This window comes from Morus notabilis, unplaced genomic scaffold (genome assembly GCF_000414095.1).
Source record: "Morus notabilis unplaced genomic scaffold, ASM41409v2 Scaffold305, whole genome shotgun sequence".
NCBI classification, from domain to species: domain Eukaryota; kingdom Viridiplantae; phylum Streptophyta; class Magnoliopsida; order Rosales; family Moraceae; genus Morus; species Morus notabilis.
The window spans coordinates 394,354-410,650 of record NW_010358151.1 but is presented as its reverse complement, the minus strand read 5'-3'; the positions used below and the strand labels follow the sequence as shown (position 1 = coordinate 410,650).

The window sequence follows — 16,297 nt, the reverse complement described above, 5'->3', positions numbered from 1 at the left end:
CCCAATGTACCGGCAAGCGTACCTTTACATAATGTTAGGATGTCTCCCTTTAGTACATCAAAGGATACAAGTCCAGTATACAGGTTCATCATCCATCTCAGGATTAAGATGACAACATATAATTCGTCAAAAGTGAATTGTTTTATTCAAATAGAATTATTAATTAAAACAATTCAACTTTGGTCCGATCCAATATAGATTTCACCATTAGAAACTATATCAATGTCTCCACCCATGGAGTCCCACCTCCGACGACCAAGACAAGTCGTCTCCGTTAGGAAGTAGACAACATAACAATCTTAACATGAATAAAGCGCCCAACTTTATTTCCTCGATTGTGGATCATAAGATTTGGACTATCATCTTTAGATTCTTGTCTTCCGCATGTTCTTCACATTACATGCATGACCTAAAGATTTAGAATGACAGTCTTAGACTTTCAGTTTGCTTATCATACATTCAACTATTATGAACATAAAGAGGACAATTCATAGATATATAAAATAAACAAATCTTTATTAATAGTCAAAATATCTCAAAGAATATTGTTACATTTATTCCTAAGGGCATAAACGCTAACATTGGGCACATACAATAAGCCTTATGGACCTTTCTCAAACACTTATAATGATAGCTGGAAACATCACCCAAACTTTAGTTGGCGAGATTCGAACCAACAAGCATAATCATCTGGAGGGCAATGGAGATTAGAGCAACAATCTCAACCACCAAGGACATATTTTGCGCCTCAGAATAACATGCAGCTGAAAGAGAATTCTCTAGCGGATACCCTAAAAGCTTTTATGGACGCGCAAAATAAGACAAATCAAAGAGTTGATTCAATGCTCACGCAGCTGGTGGGAGAGAATAAGGAAATAAAAAGTCATATCACAAAGCTAACAGAAGCTTTAACCATTCAAGAGTGCGGTAGATTTCCATCACAAGCTCAGTCCAATCTGAGAGGACAAAACATGGTTCAAACTTCCAACTTTGAAGGTCAAAACATCAAGAAAGTTAACGCCATCTCTACTCGAAGTGGTAAGAATTCAGACATGCCATCGACAAGTAGTACCACTTCGAGTAATGAAGAATTGGCTCAGAAGAAAGAAGAGCCAACAAAAATTTTGGTAAAGGTGCCTTTTCCCCAAGCTCTCCGACCTACTGAGAAAGTGCCAAAAAATCAAAGTGAGATCCTAGAGCACTTGACACAATTGAAGATCAATCTTCCCATACTACACGTGATCAAGCAAGTGCCGGCCTACGCTAAGGTTATCAAGGATCTGTACACCATAAAGAGAAAGCACCACATCAAGAAGACTGTATTCTTGACGGAACAAATGAGCGCGGTGATTGAGCAGAAGACACCGTCGAAGTATAAAGATCCAGGTTGTCCTACCATTTCTTGCCAGATCGGGACACATGAATTCAGCCAAGCATTACTAGACTTAGGATCAAGCATGAACCTCATGCCTTATTCGGTCTACTCACAATTGGGTCTTGAAGAGATTAAGCCCACATCTGTGGTTCTGCAACTCGCCGATAGATCCATTAAGAGACTACGGGGAATAGTAGAAGACGTTCTGTTACAAATCGACAGGTTTTATTACCCCATGGATTTTCTTGTCCTGGATACACAATCCATGGTGAATATGGAGTCATCAATTCCTATCATTCTAGGAAGACCTTTTCTTGCCACAGTAAACGCACGTATCAATTGTAGGAATGGTCTCATGAAGATATCTTTCGGGAATATGACCATTGAGGTGAATATTTTTCATATTTAAAAGCAACCACGTGATGATGATGAGTGTCACCAAACATTTATGATCGACACACTTGTCGATGAGGGTGTTCTGCCGCAAAGCAACTCTGAAGATCTAGAAAACCTCCTCTAAAATTCTGAATATGAGAGTTCTGATCCTTGTGAGGTGTCTACCATTGCTGCCATTTTCAAAGAATCACAAGACAGAGGAACTAAGTTTGGGTCACCATGTTTTCAGGAGCTCCCAACAGAAGGAGAAAAACCGAAATCATCCACTGAAGAGGCTCCAAAAGTCAAGCTAGCCCAACCACTTGAGGGCTTAAAACATGCATTCTTGGGAAATGAAGACACATTCTCAGTCATCATCTCATCTAAACTCGATCCATTGCAAGAACAACGATTGATCAACATGCTGAAAGAGTGCAATTCTAGGATCAAGGTAAAAATGAAAGCGGCTCATGATAAGCAGATCCTAAGGAAGAATTTCGAGCCGAATCAACGGGTTCATCTCTATGATTCTCGTTTGCATCTCCACCCCGGTAAGTTGAGGTCGCGGTGGACTGGCATGTTCGTAGTAAAACGCATTTTTCCCAATGGTGCTGTTAAGGTTGAGGACCCGACTGATGGGAGAATATTCAAAGTAAATGGCCAGCGTCTGAAAAATTTCTTAGAGTGGGTGAACTAGGTTGAAGAGATCATTCTCAACGACCCCGTTTACCAGCTCTGAGTAGTTTGCTCACATCTTCTGTACCATATTTTGATTTTCTATTTTTCTTTGCTTATTTTTACATTTTTTTTATGTGTGTTTTTGGAGAATCTTATCAGGAAGCTCATGTTGTGCTCATAAGTGGAAAGTTCATCGTCCAGGTGTCTTCTTTCTCTATATTTCTATAATTTTTGACACTGAGGACATTGTCTGATTTTGGTTGGGGGTGGTGAGCATATTCATGCGTAAGAGTGATTTTTGTCATGTTGATATTTGGGTTAAAATTTTTGTAAAGTTGTCTGAGTATGATTCAAAATGATTGGTTTGGGTCAATTTTTGCTGTCTTGGTTACAAAGAAATGACTTCTAGAGTTTCTTTTTGCACGTGCTAAACCTTGTGGTAAGATGGATGTTAATGCATGTCAGCTGAGAAATTTTTCGAGTTTAAGTGTTTGATTTTTGGTGAGTAAAGAAAACGATTTTTGAACCTTCATTGATCTTTTGAGCTGGTAAAATCACTGTTAGAACATCATTACATGGTTAGTGGTATGCTTGGTGCATATACTTGAGGGATGGATTTTGGGTTAGATAGGAATGATCTTATGTAATAGAGCCTCATTTCTTATTTTTCAAAAAAAAAAAAAAAAGAAAAAAAATGAGCAAGAGCAACATTTCACAGATCATGTAGTTTGGTTGTAATCACATTTGATGCTTTATAGTTGTTTGTCAAAAGAACACCTTTCTACATTCACCTCATTATTGTAGGTTGTCTCTTGCCAAAAAAAAAAAAAAAGAAGGAAAAAAAAAGGAGTAGTTTATTTTCTTATGCATTTTTGGCTCTTTGTTCGTTTCTGTAATTTTCTATTTGACCTGAATGAAATCCCAAAAGTTGGTTTGTGGTAAGAATGGTGGAATGTTCTAGTAGTTGATTAACCTATCTTTTGGTCAATGCTCATTCAACTGTTTGTCCTAAAGTTTACCTTCCTCACACTGAGCGTTGATTGTTCCATTTCCAACTCCATGAGAGATAACTTGTACACTTAAATATTTCTGACACCTGTGAGATCAATGGAGTTGAGACTTCTGCTTGGTGAATTTTTCAAGGCTGCATGTGTTATGGTTAGTGGTAAGAAGGTTATGGTTTGGAGCACACACACACGACTTTGGAGTTATGACTGAAATAATCTTGATAGTATCTTTTGACTTCTCACTGACAATTTGTTTAAAGTACTCAGGTGACTAAGCAAGTTGAGACTCAAATTTTCTTTGTGACATGATTTCTCTTACGCTTGGATTGCCAGAGACTAGCAATAAGCTGGTTGGGGGTTGTGATCAGTGCATGAAAATACACCATAAATACTACTTTGATTTATATAATATTAAAACATTTAAGCTTTAATTAAACAATTTTATTATTTTTATTCGGAATATTTTTAATTGGAATTTGTCTAGTTGTTGCTTAATTATTTGCAGATAAAAAGCAGTGTAAAGAGCTATACAAAAAGATACAATTTTCAGTCAATTTAAGCCACTAAGCCGAGCCTCACAAGCCAAAAAGATAGAGGAGTTGCGTTAACCAAATAAGCTGCCAAGCCGAGCCAACATGAACGGACCCCGCCATTCAGACCGTGCCTCCCTTTCGCCCCATCTCGCGCCTCGTGTGTGACATGCACGGGAACTCCTCAGCGCGCGCGTTCCTTCCACGCAGCATCACCGCGCGTCCCAGCTTTCCACCGCGTGGGTCCCGCGTCTGCTCACGCCATACCTGCCGCTCACTCCACACGTGACACTTGTCCAATGCGGGTCCCAACTGTCCTCCACTCTGACTCCGCGCCAGCACACTCCACCACTCCAAGCGCGACACGTGGTGAGTAATTCCTCACAACCAATCACATTGCGACACGTGTCCCATTTGTTGAATCCGAATTTCTTCCCCAAAAATCAGAGCAAATTACCGAATTTATTCTCCAAATTAAATATATGATTTCTCCTAATTTATGTGTAATTTTATTTTGTTTCCTTTTCCTTTGTAATTTTCTATTTTTATTGTTTCTTTCTTTATTTGACAGGCAACCTCTAAACACTATAAATAAGAAGGTTTGCCTAAGGTTTTAAAAAGCTTTGAATATTCAGTTTTCTGTCGTCTTGCTATCAGTCTTATATTTTCTCTCTAGAACTTGTGAGAATATTTTGCAAGTTAGGCTAGAGTTTTCTTGGTGAGGTTAGAGATGAACTTCTGTTGAGCGACCCAATTCGGGGTTTTGATTCCTTGTGCTGAAAAGTTCAACATCTGAATGAATTAAATCTCATCTATTTTTCTATTACTTTTCAAAATATTGTGTGCCAATTTTTATATAAGTTCAGTCACGCTTTTCTTATGTAATTATGTCACGCATTGTTTTGTCATTCAAATTATTTTACAAATTGTCTTTTACTGCAATATTGTCGGATTGATATATTGTCGATTTTAGATAAGTTGTAATAATAATATTTCTGGAGTCAACAGACAGATTTAATTTATTCGGTTATTTAATATTGTGATTCAAAACTTGGATTGGTGAACGAAACATTTGAGATTCTCGACACCTTACCGTTTTAATTATTGAATTTTCTTCATACAAATTCCTCCTTTCTATTTTATTTGCAACAAAATCTCAAAAATTATTCTTTTTCTTTAATTCACTTTTCTCTAACGCTCTTATTCTGTTAGTCTTTCTTGTTATTTTGTTATCTCTCTGTGGATACGACCGCCCTTCTGTGCTACAATTGACCGCTTGTGAACATCACTTTTGGGCGTTAATCAATGATCATCAATTCTACTGTGCCAGCCTCTTGGAGCTTGCTTCAATCCATAAAGAGCCTTTTGAGGAGATAAACTGTCTTCTTCTCCTTTCTTCACAAAGCCTTCGGGTTGCTCAACATAGATTTCTTCTTGCAAGAAACCATTTAGAAAGGTTGATTTAACATCCAACTGGTACACTTTCTAGCCCTTTTGTGCTGCAACAGCAAGTAGCAGCCTAATGGTGTCTAGCCTGGCCACTGGAGCAAATGTGTCTGAGTAGTCCACTCCAAAAATCTGAGCGTAACCTTTAACCACAAGCCTCACCTTGTGCTTGTTGATGGAGCCATCAGCATTGAGCTTGGTTCTGAACACCTATTTAACCCCAATGACTTTTCTATCTTGAGGTCCGTCAACAAGCTGCCATGTCTTATTTTTCTCAATCATGTACAGCTCCTCCTTCATTGCAACCATCCAGTTTTGATCAAATTTTGCTTCTTCAAAACTGCAGGCTCACAAACTGCAATGTTGCATCTTTGATAAACATCATAAAGCAATCTAGTGCCTCTGACTGGAATGTTATCCACCATCTTATTTTGCCAATCTTCATTTCTCTGCTCCCTGACATTTCTGACAGGAAAGTTTAGCTTCAGTTGATTTGAGGCTTGATTTGAGTCCTTTAAAGTCTCCCAGTTCCATTCTTCATTTTCCACAAAGTGCACATATCTACTTATGACAATATTCCCCGTTTGTGGCTGAAAGACTTTGTAAGCCTTGGATATTGTGATGTAGCCTACGAAGCTGCCTTGTACTGCCTTCTTGTCTAGTTTATCACGCTTAACCTGAGGAACATAGGTGAAGCACAAACAACCAAACACTTTAAGGAAGTTTAGAGACGGTTTACATCCATACCAAGCTTCGAATGGTGTCTGATTCTTCACTGCCTTTGTGGGAAGCCTGTTTTGAAGATAAACTGCTGTATTTGCCGCCTCAGCCCAGAATTCCTTTGGTAAGTTTTTCTAGTGTAGCATGCATCTTGTCATTTCCAGTATGTATCTATTTCTTCTCTCACTAACTCCATTTTGTTGTGGAGTGTAGGGAGCAGTAAGCTGGTGTTCTATGCCCGCTTCCTCGCAAAACAAATTGAATTCTTCTGAGGTGTATTCTTTTCCATTATCTGACCTTAGAACTTGAATGTTGCAGCCACTTTGGTTTTCCACCATTTTCTTGAACTTCCAAAACACTCCAGCCACTTCTGATTTGAATTTTAAGAAAAAAATCCAGCAAAATCTTGTAAAACCATCAATGAAGGCAATATAGTAAAGGCTACCTTTAAGAGATGGTATTCTTTGTGGTCCTGCTAGATCAGTGTGGATCAATTGAATATTCTGTGTTGCTCTCCAAGCTGTTTTTGGGAATGGTTGTCTGTGTTCCTTTCCATATTGACACGCTTGGCAGTGAGGAAGATGATCTTCTAAAACAGGTAAATCCCTTACTAATTGCTTTATTTGAAGCAGTAGTAGTCCTTGATGATGATAATGGCCGAGCCTCTTGTGCCATATCTCCGTGACACTTTCCTTGGTGGGAAAGGCAGCTTGCTCTTCCTCTAATGTATTAAGTGTGAAGCTCTTTCCTCTCATCTTGACGTTGAACATCTCTTGACCAGAGGCATCCTTTATCAGGTAGTATTTGTCTTCAAAATGTACTTTGAAGCCTTTCTCTATCAACTGACCAACACTTAACAGATTTTGGTCAATTTCTGGAACACAGAGAACATCAGAGATAAGTTTTGTACTTGAACAACTTGCAATTGCAATGGTGCCTTTTCCCTTGACTGCTATATGCTGTCCATTGCCAATTTTGACTTTTGTAATCTCCGTGCTTCTTAATTCCTTGAACAGCTCCTTGTCATGTGTCATATGGTTAGTGCAAACACTATTAATTAACCAGCTCTCACTTGAATCACTTCCTGAGAAGCAAGTAGCAACAAAGAGCTGATCCTCCTCCTCTTGATCAGCAACTTGAGCATCTGCTTCTTGCTGCTGATTTTTACTTTTGCAAATCACAGCTTCATGACCAAGTTGGTTACACCTGCTGCATTTTGCATCAGGTCTCCTCCAGCATTTGAAAAGAGGATGACCCTTTCTGCCACAATGTTGGCATGGAGGATAATTTCCCTTCGGACCTCCGGTCTTGTCCTTATTGTTGTTTGCTGTAGCACAGCTGTTTGCTATAGCATCGCCACTTGTAGAAAAATTCTTCTTGTTCTTCTTCTTCCTCATTTTCCATCCTTCTTGATGCTTGTTTGGCAGTGCTCCTTCAACGACTCCTTCTTGTCTCATGATCCTTCTTTGCTCTTGTGCCTGTAAAGCATTTAAGAGCTCTGCCAAGGTAATCTTGGACAGATCCTTGGTGTTCTCCAAGGTCGTAATGGTTGCCTCAAATTTTTCAGGCACCGTTACTAGGATTTTTTCAACAATCCTCGAGTCGGGTAGATCAGAACCGAGCAGTCTTACCTTATTGGCAATGCTTAGAAGTTTGTCAGAATACTCTTTAATGGTTTCCGATTCCTTCATTTTCTGCAGTTCAAAATCTCTGATCAAATTCAGCACTTGCATCCCTTTGATCCTCTCATTTCCTTCATACTCTGTTTTGAGATAATCCCAGATTGCTTTTGCTGATTTGAGTGACATGATTTGGGTGAAGATTGTCGATGAAACGGCAGCAAACAAACACGCCTTTGCTTTTGACTTCCTCATTTTTCTATCCTTCTGATTCTTGATCTGGGCCATTGTGGGGTTGTTTGGCAGAGGAGGAACTTCGTAATCCTCTTCTACAGCTTCCCAAAGATCCAGTGCATCCAGGTAGGTCTCCATTCTCACAGCCCAAATATGATAATTTTCTCCGTCGAACACCGGCGGAGCAATTGCTGAGAAACTAGCTTCGGCTTCCATGACGCGTCAAACTCACACACATATCCCTTAAAAGAGTGCTTTGATACCAATTGGTGTTTGTTTGTAAAATTGCAACAGAAAAACAGAGACAACTTTGAAGGAAAGAACAATGAAAAAAACTTTTCAGTAAAGAATATGTCGCAGAAGGGATAATTTCAATGAATTCAGTACTTACATTTAAAGACTTAAAAAATAAGTAACCACTAAGATTATGTCCTATAATCAGGCCACGATTAAACACAAAAAAACAGAGCATTAACAACCTCCTAGAAACTAGGAAATAAACTTTGAAATATTCAAAAACAGAACAATAAAATAAAAAACATTCTGCAAACGTGGCAGCAGTCCTAAACACAACAGCTAACAATAATAATATAATGAGATGTTTTACATTACAGCTTTTTTTTTCATACATTAAGGCATACATACCTAAAAAAATAAGCTTAATTCCACTAAAAAAATGAAAAAGTTATATTTATAGAATATTTGTGCATTTATATATCAAATTTAATTATTATTCAACGAAGCAATCAAACCAAACTGCTAAATATCCTTGCTTTGATGGAAATTTTGAAAAGGGAAAAAATAACAGTACCCTCAAAAAATATTAGTTTCCTCATGCACCTCCTTAGGAAAAGATCGAAAAACAAAAGCGCAGCAGATACTTTTTCATGATAACGGATTCATGCATATATGTATATATATCCTTGATAACTAGTACTATAAAAACCATTTTCGGCATTAGTTTTCTGCGTAATAAAGAAGATGGATTATGATTTATCTCAATTTGTTTGCTTTCTAATTGCGGTTTTACATTGGGTTTATAAAGTTTTGGATTGATCTTGTTAAAGATTAAATTAGGACCAGTTAGAAAAAGGCATGTTGGAGATCACATTACATGTAATTTCTATGCCACTCATCCATACTCGATCAATGTCATTGAATATGTTGGTATTAAGGGTGTTAATTCGTGTCACATGTCGTGTTTGTGTCGTATTTTGATCGTTTCTTTCTAAATTTACAGTCACCCCGAACACGACCTGTGACACGAACTTTTTTAAAAACCGCAACACGAACACGACACGATCACTTAATTACGGATTGACACGACACGGCATGAAAATTACCCATGACACGAAATTGGCCCGTGAACCCGAAATTGACACGAAAATTGTATACTTTTATTTAGTTTTTTACATATTAGAAATAACTTAAAATTCATAATACACTAAAATACAATAACATCCATTGAAATTAAGTAAATAATAATATAAGATTTTGAGTATAACTATCATGATATCACAAGTTTATAATAAAATTAAAAATATGTAATGAAAAATATATGTATTTTTTAGTTTTTAACGGGTTTCATATCGCGTTTGGGTTAGGTGGGTCCAACCTGAAATTGACTGGTGTTTTTTGTGTCAATTTCATATCAACCCAATTTTGACTTGAATATCTTTTTTCTCAACCCTAACACACAAAATTCATGTCGTTTTTGAGTCATATTGTCGTGTTGTGACCCATATTGCATGCCCTAGTTGGTATGGTGATCGTGGAAGGTTTAGTTATGTTTGAGTGTGATAGAAGCCGCCATAATTTCATGTTGATATAGGAGATGGACCAGATTGTAACTAAAGTGAAGTCTAAAGATAAATAGTATACATAAAGCATGCTTAAGGAACATATGATATAATTATTTTAGGAATCATATGTAGCCCAAATGAGAGATTATTAAGAAACTCATGTTTCTTAACTAAAGTGTGCGCCACATATTATTATAACAATTATATTAAATAAGTGGATAAATGAGTGGATACCCAATACTTATCCAATTAAATTTAATGGGAGCCTAATGGAAAATTATATAAGAACTTATAGCTTATGGTCCCCAATACGTTAAATCATTCGGTCGCTTTCTCTTCTTTTCCATCTAGAGAGAAACACCCCATTAAGAAACTCTAGTGATTTGATTGAGGAGGACAATAACCAGTTCGCTAATCGTCATAGTAATTCTGTAAAAGTATCGATTGTCACAATTACGGATTTAGATACGTTTTCTTAATTTTTCTTCATAATTTGGCATGATGGTACTTAGGATTTATGAATATGGTGGTTAAAATGATATTTATAATTAAAATCTAACAAGACCTACCTGAGAGACTGCATTTTGGATCTTTTCCATGGCGGGGACGAGGAACTAAGCGGTGTAGTCTGAGGTTTTGATCTCGTTTCCAATGGCGATGTATCAGAACCTGACATTGTTTTGGACCCAAGAGTTGGCTTCGAATTGGCTTGAGACGATCTTTTGGAGGTCCTAGTTGGGGAGGCCGAGGATGGTGTCGATGTTGGCGCCGTGGAGGGCTTGGAGAGTGGGTTGGTGTGGGGCGTAGAGGCGCATTCGGCGGATGTTGTTTTTGTTGTGGAGGGATATGACTTCTTGGGGTGGTGGCAAGTTGTTTCCCAATAATCCGTAGTTACCATACGACTCTTGAAGATATATGCACGTGGATACATTATTCTAGAAATTTTTCACTTGACGTATGGAATGGCTAGAATAATTTTTTTTTTAAATCTTTTTAAAACGTATATACAGACATTTATGTATGTACGTATATATTTTTTAAGAGCTTTTGGAAGAAGAAAAAATTGAAAAGTTTTTAGGCCAAAGGAGTCGGTTTGGACTATACAACGATTGTACCAAAGCGTTATATTTTCACAACTATCAGTACTATCTATAATCACGTCACATATTTTGATGAATAGTAAGGATGTTTATGAAATCTGCGAATCCGATTGATCCGTGAAATGCAATCTAATCTGAAATTTTGAATCGGATACAGATTGAGATTTTCTCAATCTGAAAATTTTAGATCGAATTGCAGATTGAGCACTTTTTAATCCGTGAAATCTGTAAACCTGAAACCATATATATATATATATAATTTTTATAATTATATATATAAATGTTTACAAGTTTATTTTTTATTTTTTTTTTAAATCTGGCATATACTTAGTAGCCCATATCTAATATCCCTACTACAAAGCCCAAATATGATATCCCTAGTCCCTACTATAAAGCCATCCCATTGTGAAACCCTAATTTTTTTTTTTTTTCTTGAAGTAACAATTTAGATGTTTATTTTATTTTATTTTATTTTTGCTGAATAAACCACAATTTAGATGTTTATTAATATTTCATGTTGTGTTTATTTGTATAGATGTTTATTAATATTTATATTTTTAAAGGTTGGAACTTGTGAATCTTTGAGTTCAATCCATAAAATCTAATAGATTTTGAATTGGATTGGATCTAATCTAAAAAGGTTTTGAATCGGACATAGATTAAAAATTACTAATCCGCAGTTCTGAATCGGATTCTGGCCCTTGACTTCCTTTCCTTACGGGCAAGAGTGGACGTTTAACTACACAAATCAGCGGCTCGATCTCCTTCATCACTCCATTAATTTACTTTAAATCATTTATGTTAATTTTTAGTGGACAGTAGCCAACTCGTTTGTCACGCTAGATTAATTAGTGGCGAAACAGACAGAGCCACTCATACTTGATCTAATGTTGTGTGTGAATCTACTGATGAATCCGAGACTTTTTCGTCTGTCGGTCTTTAGACAATGTCTAAATGTTTATTATTTGGATCAAATTGTTTGAAAAGAAAAGAGGTGATCTAACAACAATATTATTGATAACAATTTTCAATTTCATGATAAAAAACATTAGAATGACATCATACAATTTGTATAGGAGTGCGTAAAATAAGAATTTAAGAACAACAAACCACATATCCTCGCTACATATTATTAGGACGAAAAATGATAAAGAAAGAAAGCAGATGAAAGCATGCAAACAAATTAACATATGAACTTAATTGTAAACACATTAATATGAAGGGTCAAAATAGAAGGGTCCGGCCTCGTAATGCAAAACATCCCGATGTCCTTGCTCATCATGTAGTCGTTCTACAACAACGTCTCGGCAGTTAATTGGTGCTAAAAGGGCTCCCCGACGTGCAGGCGAAACAAAGCAACCGGCCGCATCGGTTCCTCTAACAACTATGAAGCAGCGATCACACTGATTTGGATGAAAGAGAGAAGTTTCTAGTGTGTTGAAAGTAATCTCAAAAAACCCATTTGTGTCCGTTACAACATCGCTGATTGTAGTTCTCTTGTCATTACATCTAAGCACAACGTCTGTTCCAGTAGATAATGTTGTTTTTCTTTGAGTTGCTGCAGGGAAGGGGCATTCTACAACACCAAAAACACGCACTTGGCGTATTCCAGTAATATCCGGGATGATATTTGGATCAACAATGCCTTCCAACAAGTCAGAAGAGGCCATAGAGACCATGCAAATGATCAGCATATAGGAGAGGAACATAGATCGATACCCCATAATGAAACTTGTATCAAATGAGAAATCCGATTCGTGTTGCTATATGGAATTTGACTTCAACAAAGAAGTATTGAAGCTTTGCTTTTCTGCTTGAAAGTTTGGGAACAAGACTATACCTATTTATAGGTTTCGAAGTATTTCAAGTTTATACCCGACAATTCTCCTAATTGTTAAATTACCAAATTAGTTCATTCCACGTTCTAAACCACCAAATGCTGTTTGGTAGAAAAGAAAAAAAATGTTGGAACAAATACGAATTAAAAAAAAAATACGAATCTTATAAGCTAGTGTGATTTTATCTTATCGGACCGAATCCCCTCCCACATATAAGATCAACAAATATGAGTTGTCTTTTGTTATAAAAATATCATATATTTGCAAATTAAGTACTAATCAATCTTAAATGATCTCTGTTTAATTAACAAAAGAAAGGACCTCGTAGGATCTCAATCCCAACAGAAAATAATAATAAGAAGAAATTCCATTAGTCGTAAGCACGTACAGTACTATAACAAAAATCACTAAAACAATCCCCATGTCTTTTATTATAATATGCCAGGTCTTATATAACTGATTTTAATATATGTGTATGGTTTTAATAGCTCTAATATTTATAGGTTGATGGGTATAATTGAAATTAGTCCTAAAATATTGATCATCTGAAGGTTGTAATTAAATTAAAAAGTTGATAAAAAAAATATATGACAATTGACGAAACTGAATTCCTATTATATCACGTTATTAAATTTTTATATTTAATGGGTAATCACAATGGAACTTAACCATTAAAATTTTTTATATTTAGCGGATAACAAGGAGTATGTTGAACCTTCAATGTGTAGTGCGCTGGTGGAAGATGCCTCTTGCTTCTTAAAATTTCTAGAAAAATTATCAACCAAAAAAAAAAAAAAAACTAGTGATGTGTGATAATAATATAATGAGACATTATACATTACAGTTTTTTTCATACATTAAGGCATATATACCTAAAAAAAATAAGCTTAATTCCACACAAAAAAAATGAAAAAGTTATATTTATAGAATATTTGTGCATTTATTTATCAAATTTAATTATTATTCAACGAAGCAATCAAACCAAACTACTAAATATCCTTGCTTTGATGGAAATTTTGAAAAGGGAAAAAATAACAGTACCCTCAAAACATATATTTCCTCATGCACCCCCTTAGGAAAAGATCGAAAAACAAGCGCAGCAGATAATTTTTCATGATAACGGATTCATGCATATATGTATATATATCCTTGATAACTAGTACTATAAAAACCATTTTCCGCGTTAGTTTTCTGCTATGGATTATGATTTATCTTTGAATTTGTTTGCTTTCTAATTGCGGTTTTACATTGGGTTTAGAAAGTTTCAGATTGATCTTGTTAAAGACTAAATTATGACCAGTTGGAAAAGGCACGTTAGAGATTACATTGCATGTAATTTCCATGCCACTCATCCATACTTGATCTATGTCATTAAATATGTTGGTATGGTAATCATAAAAAGTTTAGTTACGTTTGAGTGTGATAAAAGCCACCATGATTTCATACTGATATAGAAGATGGACCAAATTGTAATTAAAGTGAAGTCTAAAGATAAATAGTATACAAAAAGCATGCTTAAGGAACATATGATATAATTGTTTTAGGAATCATATATAGTCTAAGTAGGAGATTGTTAGGAAACTTACGTTTCTTGAATAAAGTGTGGACCACACATTATTATAACAATTATATTAAACAAGTGGATAAATGAGTGGATACCCAATACTTATCCAATTAAATTTAATGGGAGCCTAATGGAAAATTATATAAGGACTTATAAGTTGTGATCCCTAATACGTCAAATCATTCGGTTGCTTTCTCTTCTTTTCCATTTAGAGAGAAACACTCCATTAAGAAACTTTGATGATTTGATTTAGGAAGACAATAACTGGTTCGCTAATCGTCATAGTAATTCTGTAAAAGTGTTGATTGTCACAATTATGGATTTTGATACGCTTCCTCAATTTTCTTGGTAATTTGGCAGGATGGTACTTGGGATTCTTGAATATGGTAGTCAAAATGATATTTATAATTAAAATCTAACAAGACCTACCTGAGAGACTGCGTTTTGGATCTTTTCCATGGTGGGGACGAGGAACTAAGCGGTGTAGTCCGAGGTTTTGATCTCGTTTCCAATGGCGATGTATCAGAACCTGACGTTATTTTGGACCCAAGAGTTGGCTTCGAATTGGCTTGAGACAATCTTTTGGAGGTCCTAGTTGGGGTGGCCGAGGATGATGTCGATGTTGGCGCCGTGGAGGGCTTGGAGAGTGGGTTGGTGTGGGGCGTAGAGGCGCATTCGGCGGATGTTGTTTTGGTTGCAGAGGGATATGACTTCTTGGGGTGGTGGCAAGTTGTTTCCCAACAATCCGCAGTTACCATATGATTCTTGAAGATATATGCACGTGGATACATGTTTTTAGAAATTTTCCACTTGACGTATGGAATGGCTAGAATAACTTTTTAAAATCTTTTTAAAACGTATACACACATTTATGTATGTACGTATATATTTTTTAAGAGCTTTTGGATGAAGAACAAATTAAAGAGTGCGTTTGAAACTCATTCTGAAATGATTTTATTTTTTATATAAAAATAGAAATGAAAACGTTTTCAATCTCAACAGAAATCATTTTTAAAAATGCGTTTGGTAGTTTCATCAAAAGTCTATTTTCAGTATAAAAAAATCCATTATTATCTCTCTCTCCCTCTTTGCTCCAGAGAGGAGAAAACGAAAATAAAAAATGAAAAATGACTAAAAGTCATTTTTTATTTCTCTCCTATTTTACACTAAATCAAAAAATCATTTCATTTCCCTTTTTTTGTCTTTAATTGTGCCTAACGCCGTTTCTTTCTCGTTTTCATTTTTTCTTTCTCAAAAAACATGAAAAACAAAAATAAAAACAACTCCAAACACAACCGAAAAGTTTTTAGGCCAAAGGAGTCAGTTTGGACTATACAAGGATTGTATCAAACTGTTATATTTCACAACTATCAGTACTATCTATAATCACGTCACATATTGATGAATACTAGGGGTGTTCATGGAATCCGCTAATCCGATTGATTCGTGAAATCTAATCCAGTCATAAATTTTGAATTAGATACGGATCGAGATTTTCTCAATCTGAAAGTTTTGGATCAGATTGCAGATTGAGTACTTTCCAATATGTGAAATCCGCAAACCTGAAACCATATATATACATATATATAATTTTTATAATTATATATATAAATGTTTATAAGTTAATTTTTATAATTTTTTTTAAATCTGGCTTATGCTTAGTAGCCGATATCTAATAGGGAGAAAGAGGATAATAGGCTAATACTTGAGATGAATTAAAATTAATAGGCCAATAGTTTACACAATTTAATAAATAGGCCAAATTACTGTTTTCGTCCATAACTTGTCTAGTTATGAACTATAACTTGACAAGTTATTATCCATAAATCACGGTTTTTGTCCATAACTTGTCTGGCTATGAACCATAACTTGACATGTTTGTCCATAACTTATCTAGTTATGAATCATAACTTGACAAGTTATGGCCTATTAATTTCTATAACTAAAAATTAACCTATATACTTCCTTATGCTTTTCATATTGGCATATTTTTTACTATTTTCGTATCT

General features: G+C 35.7%; 1 protein-coding gene across 1 annotated transcript; it reads left to right on the top strand.

Annotated features, from left to right (window-relative positions):
• Positions 1–758: 758 nt before the first annotated feature.
• Positions 759–2,447, top strand: LOC112090375. The gene is made up of 2 exons (XM_024161536.1): positions 759–1,763; positions 2,001–2,447. Exons 1-2 carry the CDS (start codon positions 759–761, stop codon positions 2,445–2,447), a joined length of 1,452 nt encoding a protein of 483 aa, XP_024017304.1.
• Positions 2,448–16,297: the final 13,850 nt, after the last annotated feature.

What these genes read in the sequence shown, in the direction of transcription:
- LOC112090375 (XM_024161536.1), top strand. Translation starts at nt 759, where the DNA reads ATGCAGCTGAAAGAGAATTCTCTAGCGGATACCCTAAAAGCTTTTATG. An exon ending in TCGGGAATATGACCATTGAG is followed by an intron (nt 1,764 to 2,000) that starts GTGAATATTTTT and finishes CCATGTTTTCAG; the next exon opens with GAGCTCCCAACAGAAGGAGA.